The sequence below is a fragment of the Cervus elaphus genome, chromosome 26, assembly GCF_910594005.1.
Source record: "Cervus elaphus chromosome 26, mCerEla1.1, whole genome shotgun sequence".
Taxonomy (NCBI): Eukaryota; Metazoa; Chordata; class Mammalia; order Artiodactyla; family Cervidae; genus Cervus; species Cervus elaphus.
Window position 1 is genome coordinate 20,028,928 of NC_057840.1, and position 16,489 is coordinate 20,045,416.

At 35.8% G+C, this 16,489-nt stretch overlaps 2 protein-coding genes across 2 annotated transcripts in view; both read right to left on the bottom strand.

The window, feature by feature from the left end:
- ALDH8A1 (aldehyde dehydrogenase 8 family member A1) overlaps positions 1-4,183 on the bottom strand; it is a 41,620-nt gene extending 37,437 nt beyond the window's left edge. The window contains exon 1 of the mRNA XM_043887949.1: positions 4,179-4,183. The gene's annotated coding sequence lies outside the window, so the exon portion shown is untranslated. The remainder of the gene's footprint in view (positions 1-4,178) is intronic.
- Positions 1-16,489, bottom strand: part of HBS1L (HBS1 like translational GTPase) — a 78,438-nt gene that overhangs the window by 2,877 nt on the left and 59,072 nt on the right. Inside the window, exons 10-16 of the mRNA XM_043887947.1 lie at positions 14,560-14,634; positions 13,759-13,876; positions 13,293-13,361; positions 10,057-10,161; positions 6,908-6,998; positions 6,369-6,477; positions 2,363-2,463 (exon numbers count right to left, since the gene is read on the bottom strand). Of these exons, the coding sequence (XP_043743882.1) occupies positions 2,363-2,463; positions 6,369-6,477; positions 6,908-6,998; positions 10,057-10,161; positions 13,293-13,361; positions 13,759-13,876; positions 14,560-14,634 (668 nt within the window). The remainder of the gene's footprint in view (positions 1-2,362; positions 2,464-6,368; positions 6,478-6,907; positions 6,999-10,056; positions 10,162-13,292; positions 13,362-13,758; positions 13,877-14,559; positions 14,635-16,489) is intronic.

Here is a 16,489-nt window from a genome sequence, read left to right on the forward strand (position 1 = left end):
GAAATGAGAAGAGTAGTTCTAGATTTAAGAAATATTAGCTAGTTCATACATGTGTATGCACATATATATATATACACACATACATACATATACACATTTTTTTAAACAATCCTCCAAATATAACTCTACCCCTTCAAGGATCCTATAATCTAAAATACTCAGGACCTCTGCACAATAAGCCTTCTCTTTCATTCCTTCATGAAATTAAAGAAAATGATGCATTTGCATTTTAAAAGTGGAATGCAATGTCCTATGTCTTCCCCAGTAAAGTCCTAATTGGTATATTATGTGTTAAAAAGTTATCTTTAAAGAGGACACTTTCCTAGTGTCAACACGCTACCTGAGAGTTCTCTCTCTCTCCTTCCCTCCTCTCTCTTTTCTCACCTGGGAACAGTGGTTCTTTAACAGACGGTTCAAGATAAAAACACGTAAGATTTTCCCACAACATGCTGTTTGTAGGAAATGAAGGCAGATGAGGCATGGGCCTGACTGTAAACAGCTCCACACAAATAAGCAAACAAATAAAAATCCTTGTGCATGGGCCCCACCAGCTTACTAAAAGAAGTAGAACCCAAAGGGGACATTTAGAAACATTCTCTAATTCAATTTTGATGTATTCTAGAAGGCTAGAGGACAGCAATCAAAAACTCCCCTTATGAAAGATTGCTTTAGGGACAGAAAGAATAAACCAAGGTTTCCAAAAAAGTATGCCAAAAATTCTAAATACTGGTTTTGGGCAACTTCAGCTTAAGGTCCCATTTGTTAGCAAGGGAAAAATTTAATATATTCATAATTTGCAGTTAAGTTTGGTTCTAGAAAGTCTGACTCCATCCCATATAAATCAATCGAGTCTACAACGTGCCTCAAGTGGAAGCAAAGCAGAAAGGCTAAATGATGTTGGTGCAAAATAAAAGGACAAAGCTACAGATATGGTGATTGGAAAAACCAGCATGATAATATATTAAGACCTAGTGTCAGCATCACTGAACTAGGACTCTGCAGCAGGAGCAGGGAGGGGAAAATTCAGGATTAGATCTGATGAGTCAGTATCAGATTGAGAACTTTCCAAATCACTTATATCTCAGTCCAACAGCCTGGGTCCTGCCAAAAAATATAATTTATGTGAACAAACTGACTGGATTAGAATCTTGAGCCTGCCACTTGCTAGCTTTGTGATCTTGAACATGTTATACAATCTCTCTAAGCCTCAGTTTCCTTATCTGAAAAATGGGAAGCATAATATTTGATTCATATTGTAGCTGAGAATGTAAACCACACAAAAGCACTTATGATAGAACCAAGAGAATAGTGGTCCTCAAGAAACATCAGTCATGATTAGTTCTGTGACAATTCTCAGTACGTTATGGCAGGCACTCATGCTAGAAGCTAGAGATTCAGATTAAAAATAAAGAACTATCTTTCAAAGAGGGGTTAAGTAGCCTCCTTTTTCTAAGTAATGGAGAAACAGACATGGGTGTTAGAGTGGTGTGAAGTTCTGTCTTCTACTTGCAACCAACCCTAAATTAACCCTCTTACCACCTTGGCCTCTTACACAGGTGCAAATGAGGAGGAATACCCCAGGACTTAAGAAAGGGGATTTTGGGTGGGATTCCCCATAGGGCTGAAGTGAGGAAAACCCCAATGCTGAAGCAGCCAAGCCAATCTGTGGTCAGTCTTTTGTTGAATTAGAGTAAGACACTCAAGGTTCTCAGGAAGCACTTCCTCTGAAAAATCCCAAGCCTATCCCAGCCAAAGGGGAATTGTCCACACGCAGACCTAGATACTAACGGTAATCAGAGGGGACCGACTTGTGATCACCTCGGCTCAAGGCACCAGGTGACTTTAAGGAGGAAAAAAGGACACCTCCCAGGTGGGAAAAAAGCAGTGTGTAGGTCACTCTCTCCCTGAGGTACTCTCAGCACAGGGCATGATTCTCACGAGGGGGTAACAAGATAGTATAGAAGAACAATCAGTTGGAATTTGGGACAAGTGGCTAGGCATAAATCAAACTCATCTTCAAAAATGTAAGACTGATTTTTTTAAATGACTTCATTTTTACATCATCGGTGTCTAGGGCTTGATAGTTAAATAAAAACTTATATTTATATTTTTATTTACAATTCACACCCATCACTATCATATGTAACAGAAATTATATCAAGCATTCCTACCTAAAATAGGAGCTTAAATATTTCTTTTAGTGTTTTCACCCAGTCCTTTAAAAAAATGATTTCTGGAACAAGTTAAAATAGACTTATCACAAAGAGAGTTCACTTATCACAAAGAGAAATATTATACAAATGAATTCATCTGTAAGAAATGTACTTACTTGTGTTTGTTATTTACACATTAAAATACTTACTTAGGCTTTTTCTTTGTGACTTCACCAGTGCTTTTGCTTAAGACACTAATCAATCTTTTAATAACAGCAGGTTCACTGACGGTTTGGTAGTGTAACAGCACCTGAAAAAAGAATCGTAACACAAAAAAGTTGCTGGCTGCAGCATCTCTGGCCTTCTACTCTGGCACTTACACTGCATCACATCAGCCTCGGGACTACTGCCTGGAGTCGCGGGATCTCCAGCTGCTTCCTTGAAGCTCCACCACTCTCATCAGGCCGTCCCTTAACTCACGAGGGGTAAGGTCATGGGAAGCAGTTCCAATCGCTCCTCCACCACTACGGTGGAAACCTGGGTAAATTACATAACCTTCCTTACATGGTTATGATGAGAATGAAATAACATCAGAGACAGTGCCTGGTACAGTAGATGTCAGCAAATGTGAACGGCTACATCATAAAAACGAGGGAAGGGAAACCATGTAACATTCAGCAGTAATGAATATTATTTATTGTTGGATAATGAGACTAAAGTATTAAATGGATGTTTAGACAGGCTTTGAAGTCAGGCAGACCCGAATTTGAATCCTTACTCCAGCTGGGACAAGTCCTGTAATAACCCTTCCCACCCCTCCACCCCCAATATCCCCAGCCTCAGGTCTCTTGTCACTAAGTGGGGAACACCAGACAATGTTACTTCAAAGTGGTGCCCAATACATGGTAAAGCTGAAGTGAACTGATGACCTTATATATTAGCTATTATTTCTCATGTTTCACATGTAAGGAAATTAGTATCAAGTAGGTTAAGCAGCAATAACAGCACCAAAACCACCAACAGAGAAAGAACAGTCTTTTCAACAAATAGAGCTAGGAAAATGGGATATTGAGATCCAACAGAATGAAGATGAAGCCTTATACCATAAACAAAAATTAACTCAAAGTGGTGCAAAGACCTAAATAAAAGGACTAGAACTATGAGACTCTTAGAAGAAAATAGAAGGGGAAATCTTCTCAGTGTTGAATCTGGCAATGACTTTTTGGATATGACACCAAAAGTAAAGCAAAAAAAAGAAAAAGAGAATGTTAATAAACTGGACTTCAGCAGAGTTTAAGGTTTTTGTGCATCAAAGGATACGAGTAAAAAGTAAACCCACAGAATGGAAGAAGGTATCTGCAAATGATACACTGATATGGAATTAAAACCTAAAATATATTTTTTAAAAAAATGAAAAGATGCTCAACAACAATAGCCATTAGGGAAGGACAAATCAAACACTACAGTGATACATCCCTTCAAAATCATTAGTTTACCTATTACAAACAACAAACGAAAAGTCATCCCCCACACACACAAGAAAGGAAAATAAATGTTGATGAGGCAGAGGAGAAATTAGAACCCCTGTGTACTGCTGGTGGGAATGCAAAATTGGTATAGCTGCTGTGGAAAAGTTTAGTGGCTCCTCAAGAGTTAAACACAGAATTTCCACATGATCAAGCAATTCCACTACTAGATATATACCCAAAAGAATTGAAAGCAGGGGCTCAAACAGATACTTGTATGCTGATATTCATAGAAGCATCATTTACATCTGTCAGAAGATGGTAACAGCCCAAATACCCATCAATAGATGAATGGATAAACAAAAAGTGGTACATACTTACAATGAAATATTATTCAGTCTTAAAAAGAAACAAAACCCTGATACATGCTACAGCATGGATGAACCTCAAAAGCATTATGTTAAGTGAAACAAGTCAGACACAAAAGGACAAATATTGTATAATCCCACTTACATGAGGGATGTAGAGCAGGCAAATTCAGAGACAGGCAAAGCAGAACTGTGGTTACCAGAGGATGGGAGAAAGTGTAATAGCAGAGTAACTGTTTAATGGGTACAGTTTGGGACAAGGAAAAAGTTCTGGGGGTGGATGATGGTTACACAACAAGGTGAATGTACTCTAATGACACTGAACTGCATTAAAAATGGTTAAAATGGTAAATTTTCCATTATAAATATTTTATCACAATAAAAAAATAAAAATAAAAACATGAAATTTAAAGTCTAATTCATTTGTCTGTTTTTTCCTTCTTAAATATATAGAGTTTACCATATAAACAAGAGAAACAAAAAATATGTATTAAAGGACTAGTCCCTAAACAGCAGTATTTTAACTGCTCAGGAAGCCTTTTCTTGGTTAAACTTTTAAAAATTGTGAGTTTTTTCCCCGCAGAGAATGGACTAAATGACAAAACATGACCAATGTTTTCTGAGACAAATTTCATCCTGGTATTCGTCAATCGACATATGTGAGTGGAATCTCATAAAGCGGCACTGAAAAACGTTTAATTCATAAAAGAAACTACAGTACACAGGAAGACAGTATTAGTATTCAAAGTAATTACTGACTTCTTGACCTCTCAACCTCTCCACTGGCAGATTGTTGCTGCATGAGTGAAAACACAGTAACCAACTTCTCCAGCTTCTCCTCACTGGACATGCTGCTTTCTAAGAATGAGTGCAAGTCACTCATAGCAATTTCTTTCCTACCAACATGTGAATTCTGAATATTTAAAAATCAAGTATTTGGAAAGAAACTTTTGCCTCCTATTTTTTTTTTTTTAGCATGGGAGAAATATGATTATAAAACTAAAATGCTTAAATGATATCTTACAAATATACTTCCATAAGATCAAATTTACAAAGAAATCATTATACAGAACTATATCAAAGCATATAGTTATCTCAAATAAAGGTGCAGAGGTATAAAATAAATTTAAATGAGCTAAATAAATTTATTTCCAATCTTAAAATACTATCACTAATTTAAATAAAGTTTAAAGGTCAATTACTATTACTGCCTTACTTTTATTTCAGAGCTGCATCAAATGGAGGAAATGATCTGTCTATATTTTCAGGGGCAAGCCATTTAATTCCACCGAGAAACATTTTTTTTGTCGTGGAGAACCTGTACTATATAAGCTGATCAAGAAAAGAAAGATAAGTCTAGTGGGGAAAATGCCCATTTGTTAAACAGCAAAAGCAAGGTGCCAAATTCCCAAATATCTGAAAAAAAATTACACATAAAACAAAAACCTTTCCTAGATAAGTAACAATACAGTATATTGATCCGTAGTTTTATATATATATACACACACACACGAGTGAGTGAGTGAGTGAAAATCGCTCAGTTGTGTCCGACTCTTTGTGACCCCATGGAAATCCTATATACACATACACACACACATATAGATCCATCTATATACATATACAGATCCATATATATATATAATTATAGATCCATCAATATAACATATAGATCTATAGTAAGATCTGATTTTGGAGAAGGAAATGGCAACCTACTCCAGTATTCTTGCCTGGGGGATCCCATGGACAGAGGAGCCTGATGGGCTACAGTCCATGGGGTTGCAACAGTTGGACACGACTAGCGACTAAACCACCACCACTATCCCTCTTCCCATAAATGTTATGTTCAAATGGTGCTAGTCAATGATGACCTGCAAACCAACCTCACAGCTTCAGCACAAAGTTTACCTTATGTCAAGTATCTCCAGAATATACCAGATACCAACGTACACAAAAAAATACTCTGAAATGTAGAGAATAGATATTTATAGGTTGTGCCATTATAGAATGTTATTGTTTTTATTTTTGTGTTTTCCAAAATTCCAAAAAAACAAAGACACAATCTAAGAAGCAATCTTTAGAATTCAGCAAAAAAGTAATCTACCAATTTCCTTAAATGAATTTTTTTTACTATCATCACTTTGTATCCTATTGATTATTAAATTTCTTCTCACTGACTCTTTGAAAATAAATGCCAGACTTAAGGAACAAAATAAAAAGCAAAACATGATTTTCAAATTCTAATTTCACGTTTTTATGGATTAGAGTAATACAATGCTAGTTGAAAATAACAATAGCATCATCAGTTATAACGACAGTTACCACTTCCTAGGACAAAGTTACAGTGAATTTACAAAAACAGTAACAAACATTTTGAAACTTACGGGAAATCCTTTAGTGATAGGAATTTCAATATTAAAGATGAGAATTCGGGCTCTGAAACGAGTGCAAACCTTAATGGGTTCTTTGGGGACACAAAATATGCAGCCAACACTGTAACAACAACAACAAAAAAAACAAAAAAGGAGAGTAAAAATAAAGGAGAGTGGGTAGTTGGGGGAATAATTAAACACATATTGAATACCTCTAAAACCATTTACAAAGTAAAACAATCAAGTAAATTAGGGACTTTTAAATATTCCCTTCTAGGTTAAAGCATGGCTTTACACCGTTATTAACCTCGTATCATTTTCACACACTACAGTTTTCCCTCAAAGAACACATCAGGTATACTTGCTGACGTGTATTAATTTAAATTTTAGTAGGTTTTACTTATTCTTATACTTCCACAAGTGCCTATTTTTGGCCAAAGGAGATTCAGAATTAACACTCATTCTTTCATTTGAGCTGGTGAACTGCAAATTTTACGTGTTTTGAGGTTCTATATCCATAACAATGGTTGCTTAAACTCTTTCTCACTCACTTGATTTTGATGATATCCATTCCAACCAACGTAAGACTAACATGATCTCCTGCTGCCGCCCAGTCGACAGGTTCATCGTGCAGAGTGATTCCTGGAAATGAGTAAGAACTAAAGCATACAGTGAAACACCTCAATATCAAACCATAACAACCAAAGGAGTCTGGCTGATTTGTACCTCATCAGTCACTACTCATCATTTTCAATATGAATGGTTTGAGAGTGAGAAGTGTTAACTGTGAGCGTTGAGGAAAACACACTTCCTCCAGACTTGACTCTTCTGGACCACCACCCTAAACATAGAGTGACTTGCATCTGTCCTTCTGGACCACCACCCTAAACACAGAGTGACTTGCATTTGTCCATAAAAGGCTGATTTCTACTTATTTAACCAAAATTTTTAAAACTCATGTACACAATTAGTATACTCATTATATAGGCCCCACTGCAATACCTCTCTTACATTAATGGATGCAGGCATAAAAGAACAGCTCCAATTATTTTTAATAACATAAAAGACGAGACTGGGGGAGATGCTTAGCAATATTTTATTCTCTTGAGCACTGCTTTAATTAAACAACCACGTCAACAATCTCCTGTGTTCTCTGAGTAACCTACAGGGCGTCAGTACTCAGTCAGATGGTGCCCTTAGCACGCCCCTTCACTATTCCCAGCTCAAGAGAACTGCTTCTCAGAGAGAGATCCACAGCAATAAACAGTTATATGAAAAGGAGATTCATAGTGTAAAAAAATTTTAAAATGATCTCAGTTGTTGCTATATACCTTTATTACCTAGGGAAAATCCTGGAGTACAAAGGCAAAGGGCAATAATACTCAGGTATTTAAATAAAGGCTTTTAAAAAGTTGTTCATATTTTTCTGATTCTGCAGGGTAAATTCCTTTCCACTGTAACTTGAGTCTTCTGTGGAAAAAAGTATGTAGGCCAACCACTGGGGAACAGTTCTTGATTGACATGCTTTTAGTAAATTACAATTCACCCATCTATTCCTCAAAGTACTTATCTTTCCCATGTAGCATCCTCTTAAGTGAGTTTCTTTGAGACTCTCTGAGAGTTCAAGGAGAACTTTAAGTGCTCTGAGACAACCTAAAGCTTTATTCAAAATTTCATGTAGGTGTACATCTGCATTAATCTGAGAAGAGGGGCCATAACTTTCATCAAGGTATCAAAGAGGTTCCTGACTCCCAAAATGTTAACAATTATGATATTTTTAAATGCTGGTTACAATTTAAACTAATTAAATTTAGTTTTTTCATGTAAATTTAAAATGACCATATGTGATTTTCAGTTTGAAATGTGGAATTGAAATCAGGAGCTACTCACAGACTAAAGATTGCCTTCAGATTAGAATTAAGAGATTTCATACTAGAAGTTCAATTATAAAATTTTCTCAAGATAACATATAATCTGATTTCCTTCCCCCAAACATGCTATACTGTCCTATACAGTGATATTTACTTTCTTAAGAACATTTTTCATTGGAGTAAGTTCTTTTTTAACACTCTAAATGAAAATGTAATTTAGAATTTCCATTTGTTGGTAGCAGATTCAGTCAGTTCTCTTTTTTAGGATATTACTGGTTAGTGAGCCACAGCAGTACTTAAAGTGTTCAGATAGAAGTTGCATTAAACAATCAAGTAAACCAAGCAAAAGCATTAGAGTGGGAAAGTGGGCAAGAAGGGTGATTCTCACAGAGTGAAGCGGTGCTCCTGACATGGCTTCCCTTTAAGAACCACTGGACTAAAGAGAAGTGGTTGGAATTTTTCTGGTGGGGTAGAAACAGGATGGGAAGAGACGAAGAACATGGAACTCTCAGAAGTGACCAAATTATAATTTGGAAGTTCACAAAGGAGCCAATCTGTAAGGTCCATGACCATGGTTTATGGACATGGTTTGAATTCATGTCTAAATGATTATATAAAAAAATTTCCTATTCTTAAAAAGCTCCTTAACATATAAAGAAACCAGCATTTCAAAAGTATTTCAGCTCTTGACCACTTTAAGAGACAAAAGCAGAGATTTAAACTTGCATATAACAGGATTATGAAAAATGATTCCTTTTTAAAAAGTGTAAAGTAACTTTGGCTTTCATACCCTTATTCATCCTTAAATTTAGATTAAAGTCTGTTACCTAGCAGATATTCATTAATTTCTTCTTAATCCTTAAGGAAGCAGTTTTTAAAGTAAACAGAGCAATTCAAAAAACATACATTTGAATTCATAAGCTAGTTAGGTACAACTGGTTATAAACTGGTTATAAACTACAAATAAGAGTAACAGACGGACATGACTCAGCAACTAAACAACAATAAACAGAAGGAAAAGTAGAAAAAATGTTTTAAATTTTAACATTACCAGTAGGTTATAATTAGCTTAAAATTGTTACAAATATTTACAGTATAAAGATCTTCAGTTTAATGTTGAAGTCAGAAATTTAGTTGGAAGCTAGATTAAGGTAAGAACAGAATTATAAACTTAAAAGTAGAATTCAAAAAAGAAGAATATGTACACACGGTCAAATGATTAGAAGAAAGAAACAGTTACTAGCTATTATGAAAAGTCATGCGTGCAAAAGCAGTAATTGTGGCATTTAAAACTAGCTCAATTTCTCTTTTCAACATCAGGATTCTCTGCATTTGCATCTTATTTTCTTACTTAGGTCTTCCTGTAAAAAAATTTTGGGGGTATAAACATGATATAGATTGATAACATAGTAATTCTGAAATACACATTTCAAAACAACAGACTGCAGCAGTCTGCTTTGCGACTGACTGTTCAGTGCCAGGATGGGGTCAGACTTAATTTCTGCTACTGAACACTGTTTTAAATGTATCTGACAGGTGTCTGTACATCTGGTTCAGTCTTATCCAGGCTTCTCAAATCAGTGTCAAGAAAAAAGAAAAATGCTACCACAGTAAGAATGTTATATATACATTTATACACACATAGTCACAACTGAAAAAAATCGTTTAATGTTTTCACATTTTTATCTTTAACAGTTGGTATCATTTTGACAGTCAGTTACAATTTCAGTAAGAGGTTATTTACTCTGGAGTTAATAACTAAACTACTTTTAAAAATTTGCTGTCTCAATGTAAGGGTTGTTTAACAAAAGAATTTTGCAGAGGAATACCTTTTGCAGTACAAGTTTCATTAGGAGGCATTGCTAGTAGTCGGTCACCAGTTTGGATATAACCAGCTTCAATTTTGCCAGTTACACAAAATCCAGATCCTTGATCTGCAAAACATGCCACAATTTTGTTATGGTTTACTTAACGTATCATCTGATGCTTCACACTGCTGGCTATACTTAGTTCCCTGCATGCTGTGCTAACCGACTTCAGCTGTGTCTGCTTCTTTGCGACCCTATGAACTGCATCCCACGAGGCTCCCCCGTCCCTGGGATTCTTCAGGCAAGAACACTGGAGTGGGCTGCCACGCCCTCCTCCAGGGGATCCTCCTGACCCGTTGGGTCGAACCCGCCTCTCTTACGTCTCCTGAATTGACAGGTGGGTTCTTTACCACTAGTGCCACCATTTCCTACTAGTTATATGAAAGCAGCAGTTCAATGAACATTAAGCAATGATTGTTTCAGAATTTTTAATGTATCTACTAAATATGGTACACCACATTCTATTTTCTTATAAATAAAAATATTTATATAAGAAAAGGTAGGAATTCCTTCTTCAAATATTTATTAATGCTTACTAAATACCAGGCATTGTGCCAAACTCTGGGAATAAAGAAATAAAAATATAAGCCTCTACCTAGGAGTTTATACCAGTGAAGAGAAAGGCAAAAATAATTACACTGTCCCAAGGCAAAAGTTATTTATAATGTGCAACAGAAACAAAACAAGATGCGTCCAAGAATCCCTGATAATGGGCAATGACTATACTTCAGCCAGGCACTTAGAAGAGAAAGAGTCAGGAGTCTAGCAGGCAGACTGTAGGCGTGTACAAAGGCACAGTCATAAACGGACGTGGGGTGTGCTAAGACCCTCATGTCACCAACATGGAATCTGTACGGGACCGTATGGAATAATGAGGGGAAGCCAAGAGAGGAAGCAAAGGATGCAGACACAGAACAAATAATAATGGTGCCTCATAAATCATGCTTAGGGTTTGAATTTCATCCTCAGCTAAGTAACTGGAAACTAGTGAAGAATTGTGAAATGGAGAAGTAACATGATGGTATTTGTGTGTCAGAGTGGAGAGGCTGACTGAAATGCATATGTTAACTGTAAAAAGAGAAGAAACTCAAGAATCTGAGAATAAGGTATGACAGATTTAAGGTGGTAAGGTAAGTGGGGAATAATGGCAAAATAAGAGAAATCTGAGATGATGTGTATTAACCGTGAGATAGAAAATTAAAGAACAAGATTCATTTTAGCTTTGGTGAATCTGAAGTGTTTGCAAGGCAGACAGGTGAAGAAGATGCATTCAAGGGGGCCCCAATCATACCAAATCCACGAGAATGGAGCCCTGGGAGCACACTCCCTGTGGAGATGCCCAGCAGCAGTCAGCAGATGTATCTGCAGGGTGAGAACAGGTTTGGGTGGAAGATTTGGGGTGCATCAAGATGTAGGAGATAGAAGAAATCATGGATGTTGGTCAAAAGAAGCGTGCAGAGTAAGAGAAGTGAAGTGACAGAAGACAAGTTAAAAGACAGAGAAAGAGGAGGCCAGAGGCGATAGCGAGAGGTCAAACAGTGGAGCAGGAGAAAGTGGGTCACGGAAACCAAGGGGGAAAAGATTCAGGGTGGATGTGGCTAGCAGCCTCAGAGGAAATGCCAAATTCAAGTAAGATGGAAGTAAGACAGAACTGAAAAAGGCATACTGACGCTGGCAACCAAGGAGTCATTTGATAACCTCAGTGGGAACACTGAGGAGGCAATGCAGGCGGAAGCCAGGGAGCAGCCTGAAGAAAGAAGAGGGGGTAAAAAGTAGTCAGCAAAGGCTGTTAGTCAGAAAAAGAATTAAGCTCATCTTATTTTTTAAATAGATAATAGCAGCATTTTGAAAAGCATTACCATAATTTCTCTTCTACTAGAATGCTGGAAGATGATAATAATAAATTTCAATTTCACTGAATGATTTTTGTGAAGCACCTTCATTTATTCATTTATTAAACATTTATTAAGTATGTGTTATATGCCAACCACTGGGCTAGGTGCTGCAAATATTGAAATAGAAGTGACAGTACTTGCTCTCAAGGAGTTCATAATCTAAAGGAAATAAACAGCACAGAAACAAGTATAACACTGCATGAAAAATGCAACGAGAGCACACACAGAGACCACAGAGGAACACCTTAGGGTATGTGTGTGGACGACCTCACTTATCACCTCCAAACTGTCAATTTATAGCTGCTCAGTTCCAAATCTACTCTTTACTGCCCACTCTGTGGTAATGAAAATTTGGGGAATAGCTGACATCTTTACCATCCTGATTATTCCAATATGTTAAGCACATTATATTCTTCTATTTATTAAGAACTTTTATTTCATTTCCATGTTATATTTTTTATGTAAGGCCTTGTAAACATTAAATTAGATGTATTCTTAGACATTTAATACAATACCTCCTCTAACACCTCTTCTAAGTTTGTCCTTCCTTGGGTTCACATCATCAGTCCTAGGGTCCCATATAGTCCCTGGTATCTTACAGTCACTCTTTTTTATCATATTAATAATTCTCTATATTAAACTTCCTATTTTACCTATGTGTCACATCTATTTCCTGACCAAAACTGCTACATATGGGTAGGAAATGAACAAGTGAAGAGAGAGAAGAGCACAAGATAGGTAGACACAGTGGCAATAAAAACCCTATATGATTAAGAAACACTGAATGATCCAGTTTGGCTGAAGGATACAGAAACTAAAGGAATCTAAAGGGAGAAAAAACAAAACTACAAGGCTAGAAAGATAAAAAACTAGGTTTTTTTCACCCTTGGAAGATGAGTAAGATATACAAGTGAAAGTGAAAGTCACTCAGTCGTGTCTGACTCTTTGCGACCCCATGGACTATACAATCCATGGAACTATCCAGGCCAGAATACTGGAGTGGGTAACCTTCCCCTTCTCCAGGGGATCTTCCCAAACCAGGGATCGAACCCAAGTCTCCCGCATCGCGGGCGGATTCTTTACCAGCTGAGCCACAAGGGAAGCCTAAGTAAGATATGAGGAAATGGTAAGTAAACTGAAGATTTTTCTGGGTGGGGGCATTAAGTAACTAGAATTATGTACCACTAGCATAAAGAAGGGAGAATCTGAAGACAACATCATAATTTCGTCCAACAACAGAGATCAAGAGAAAATGGAAAAGCAGGGGTCATACTGGAGAAGGCCAACAGAGGTAGCACTTACCTTTGAAAACATCAGATACACATAATCTAAAAGGCTTATCTATAGATCTTTGAGGAGGCTTGAAGGAATCTGGGAAAAAATGGTAAATATAGAAAGATTTAATTTAAAAGTAATTTTTGATTCACGTCCAATGAGTCCACTATACTCCTATGTCTCCTAGAAAATATTTTTAATACTAATAGCAAATTGACTGTGATTCATATAATACTTTGTAGTTTGTGAAATGTTTTCACACATTTCTTATTTAATTTCACAACAGTGTGTGAGGTAGATGGAGTATGCATTAATTAAACAAGAAAAATTTGACACCAATTTGAATATTCATATAATTCTAAAACTGGTAATCTCATTCCTGAGTATAAACACTATCCATTTTCACATAAATCACTGTCCTCTATAAAGAACTCTAAATAATAATTACTATCAAGTTTATAAAGTATTAAAATTAATATGGCAGTAGTCTTACCAATTTGTTCTAATAAACATAGTCCTTTATACCATTTTGTAAGTTCACTTGATTGAGATCTTGTGATTAGATTTTCACCACTGAGACCACTTGTAGGGATAAAAGCTACATCACTTTCCTATAAAAAAGGATTGAACACATGAAACTCAAAACAACGTTGTTTACCTTTTTTTTTTCTTGCCTGTGCCATAGGCATGTGGGATCTTAGTTTCACAACCAAGGATTGAACCCATGTCCCCTGCACTGGAAGCAAGGAGTTCTAACCACCATACAGCCAGAGAATTCCCAGTACAACATTATTTTTAAAAAGCTAAAAGGTTCACTATTACCATAACTGTATCAAGTTTGCAAAAGTAACAATGTACTTTTCAAAAAGTAACTTAAATCATAGAACTACTGCCCTGCTGTTATCTGATCCAACAGTTTCCAACCTTTTTTATTTTGTGGGAAACTTACAAGTCTGTTCCAAAACACTCACGCATTTTTAGCTAGTAACATAGGTATATTTCATACTTTTGCTGGAGATATTTCTCTACTTGTTTCTACACTCCTCTGTGACCTCCCTAAACCAATACATCTAATAAGTGGAGAAAAAGTCTTCTACTTATACTAAATCCAAGCCAATTTATGCAATTTTCTAAAACAAAGTAATCCAAAGAACCTAAGATACATATAATACCAGGGATAAATAAAAACAAAAAGGATTAAACACACTGAACAAGACAAGAATATCAAAGTAGTTTTTTCTCTCATATCAGTAAGATGAGACTTAAGAAAAGTAACCAAATAAAATTATCTTACCTTAAAACCTGCTTGCTTAAGAAAGTGCCCAAGTTTTCCAGTAATCTCTTGAAACCTTTCTTGTTGCCAATTAACCTGAAAAAGATCCAATTTATTTTTAAAACTATGCAGAAGACCATGCTATATATAAAAAACTTTAATTTCTGAAATAAAATATAAATAATTAAAACTGTGAAATATAATTATAAAATCTATGAAAATATGAAATCTACTTAAAATTAAAGCTCAGAATGTCAGATCTTACTATTAAAATGATTGAAAAGTAGCTTTTCCTACAACAGAAAGCCTGGAAACAAACACCAAAACAGAATTTTTTGTGTATGCTAATTTTGTTTTTGTTGTTCAGCTGCTAAGTCATGTCCAACTCTGTAACCTATGGACTGTAGCCCAACAGGTTCCTCTGTCCATGAGATATTCTAGGCAAGAATACTGGAGTGGGCTACCTCTAAAAGTGAATTCAAATGTGAGGAGAAAAAGTGAGTTACTTATTAAATTTGTGCTTGGACCAATTGCTTGACCAAATGAAATAACATAAAATTACTGACACCTACTCAAGTCAACTAGATGTCTTAGTATATGTATATATACATATGTGATATGAATTCTAGGTAACTATTCCCATGCTATAGTATTCAGGGGTAAATGTAAAAATGACTATAACTTGTAAGTTACATGGAAAGTCGTGTCAAAATAAGATGGATTAATGGATGGACACAGGGGTAGACAGACAAAAATGAGATCAAGCAAGTGGAAGAATATTATGTAGGTGGTATATTCTGGGTGTCTACTGTAAAATTCTTCCAACTTTGCTTTATGTCTGAATATTTTCATACTAAAATGTTGGGGGAAAAATAAAAGGTATATGCAATGATGATACCATAAAAGAACTATGTAGAAAATTTAGGTGAATATGTATTTGATCCCAGGATAAGAAAATGCCTATGCATAAAGAAAGAAATTAAAAGGAGATAGTAATGTCTTTAATAAATAATGCTTACAAACCACTCAGTTTTAAAACTTTAAAAAAATCAAATTATACAAATTCAAAAAAATACAAGTGATAAATAAATACACAAAGAATGTGCGTCCATGTGTGTGGGCTAAGTCACTTCAGTCATATCCAGCTTTTTGCAACCATGAGGACTGTAGCCTGCCACGCTCCTCTGTCCACGGGATTCCCCAGCCAAGAAAACTGGAGTGGGCTGCCATGCCCTCCTCCAGGGGATCTTCCAGACCCAGGGATCAAACTCACATCTCCTATGTCTCCTGCATGGACAGGTGGGTTCTTTAGCACTAGCACCACCTGGGAAACCCTTCTGATCATGTACAACAAGACTTAAAAACATATATATCCTTAGGCCCAGAAATTTCCACAGAATAAACTATTTCTAAATACACGCACAAAACTGAAAACATTCAAAAGTAGGGGGCTGTCTGAATAAAGTATATCTTCAAAATATACTAGAATAAAGCTGTAAAAACCTCTTTACATAAAAAGTATTAGTCACTTAGAAACAAAAACAAGAATATTGCCAATTTTTTGAAAAAAGTAGATAATGAAGCAGACTAGAATCCAATGTTATAAAGAAAAAGATTTTTATGTGCAAAAATAAACTGAGTGGAAGTACAAAATGAAAAGTTAAAAATGTGCAGGAGGGGGAGGCTGGAAATATAGTTTATTTCAGGTTTTCCTCATAACAGAATAAATAAAGCATTTTCATTTATTTATTTATCTTAATTAATTTATTATTTATTTATCTTAAAAATGATTTTAAGATTTATAAGTTAATTCTGAAAGTAAAAATTTATCTTCTTGCTTAATACTACTAATACCTCATTTTAAAATCAGCATCATGTATTTATTCTTTAAAATATGACAACTGGGCTAAGAAAATGTATACCAGTCACACCTGAGGTCATCAACAAGGCA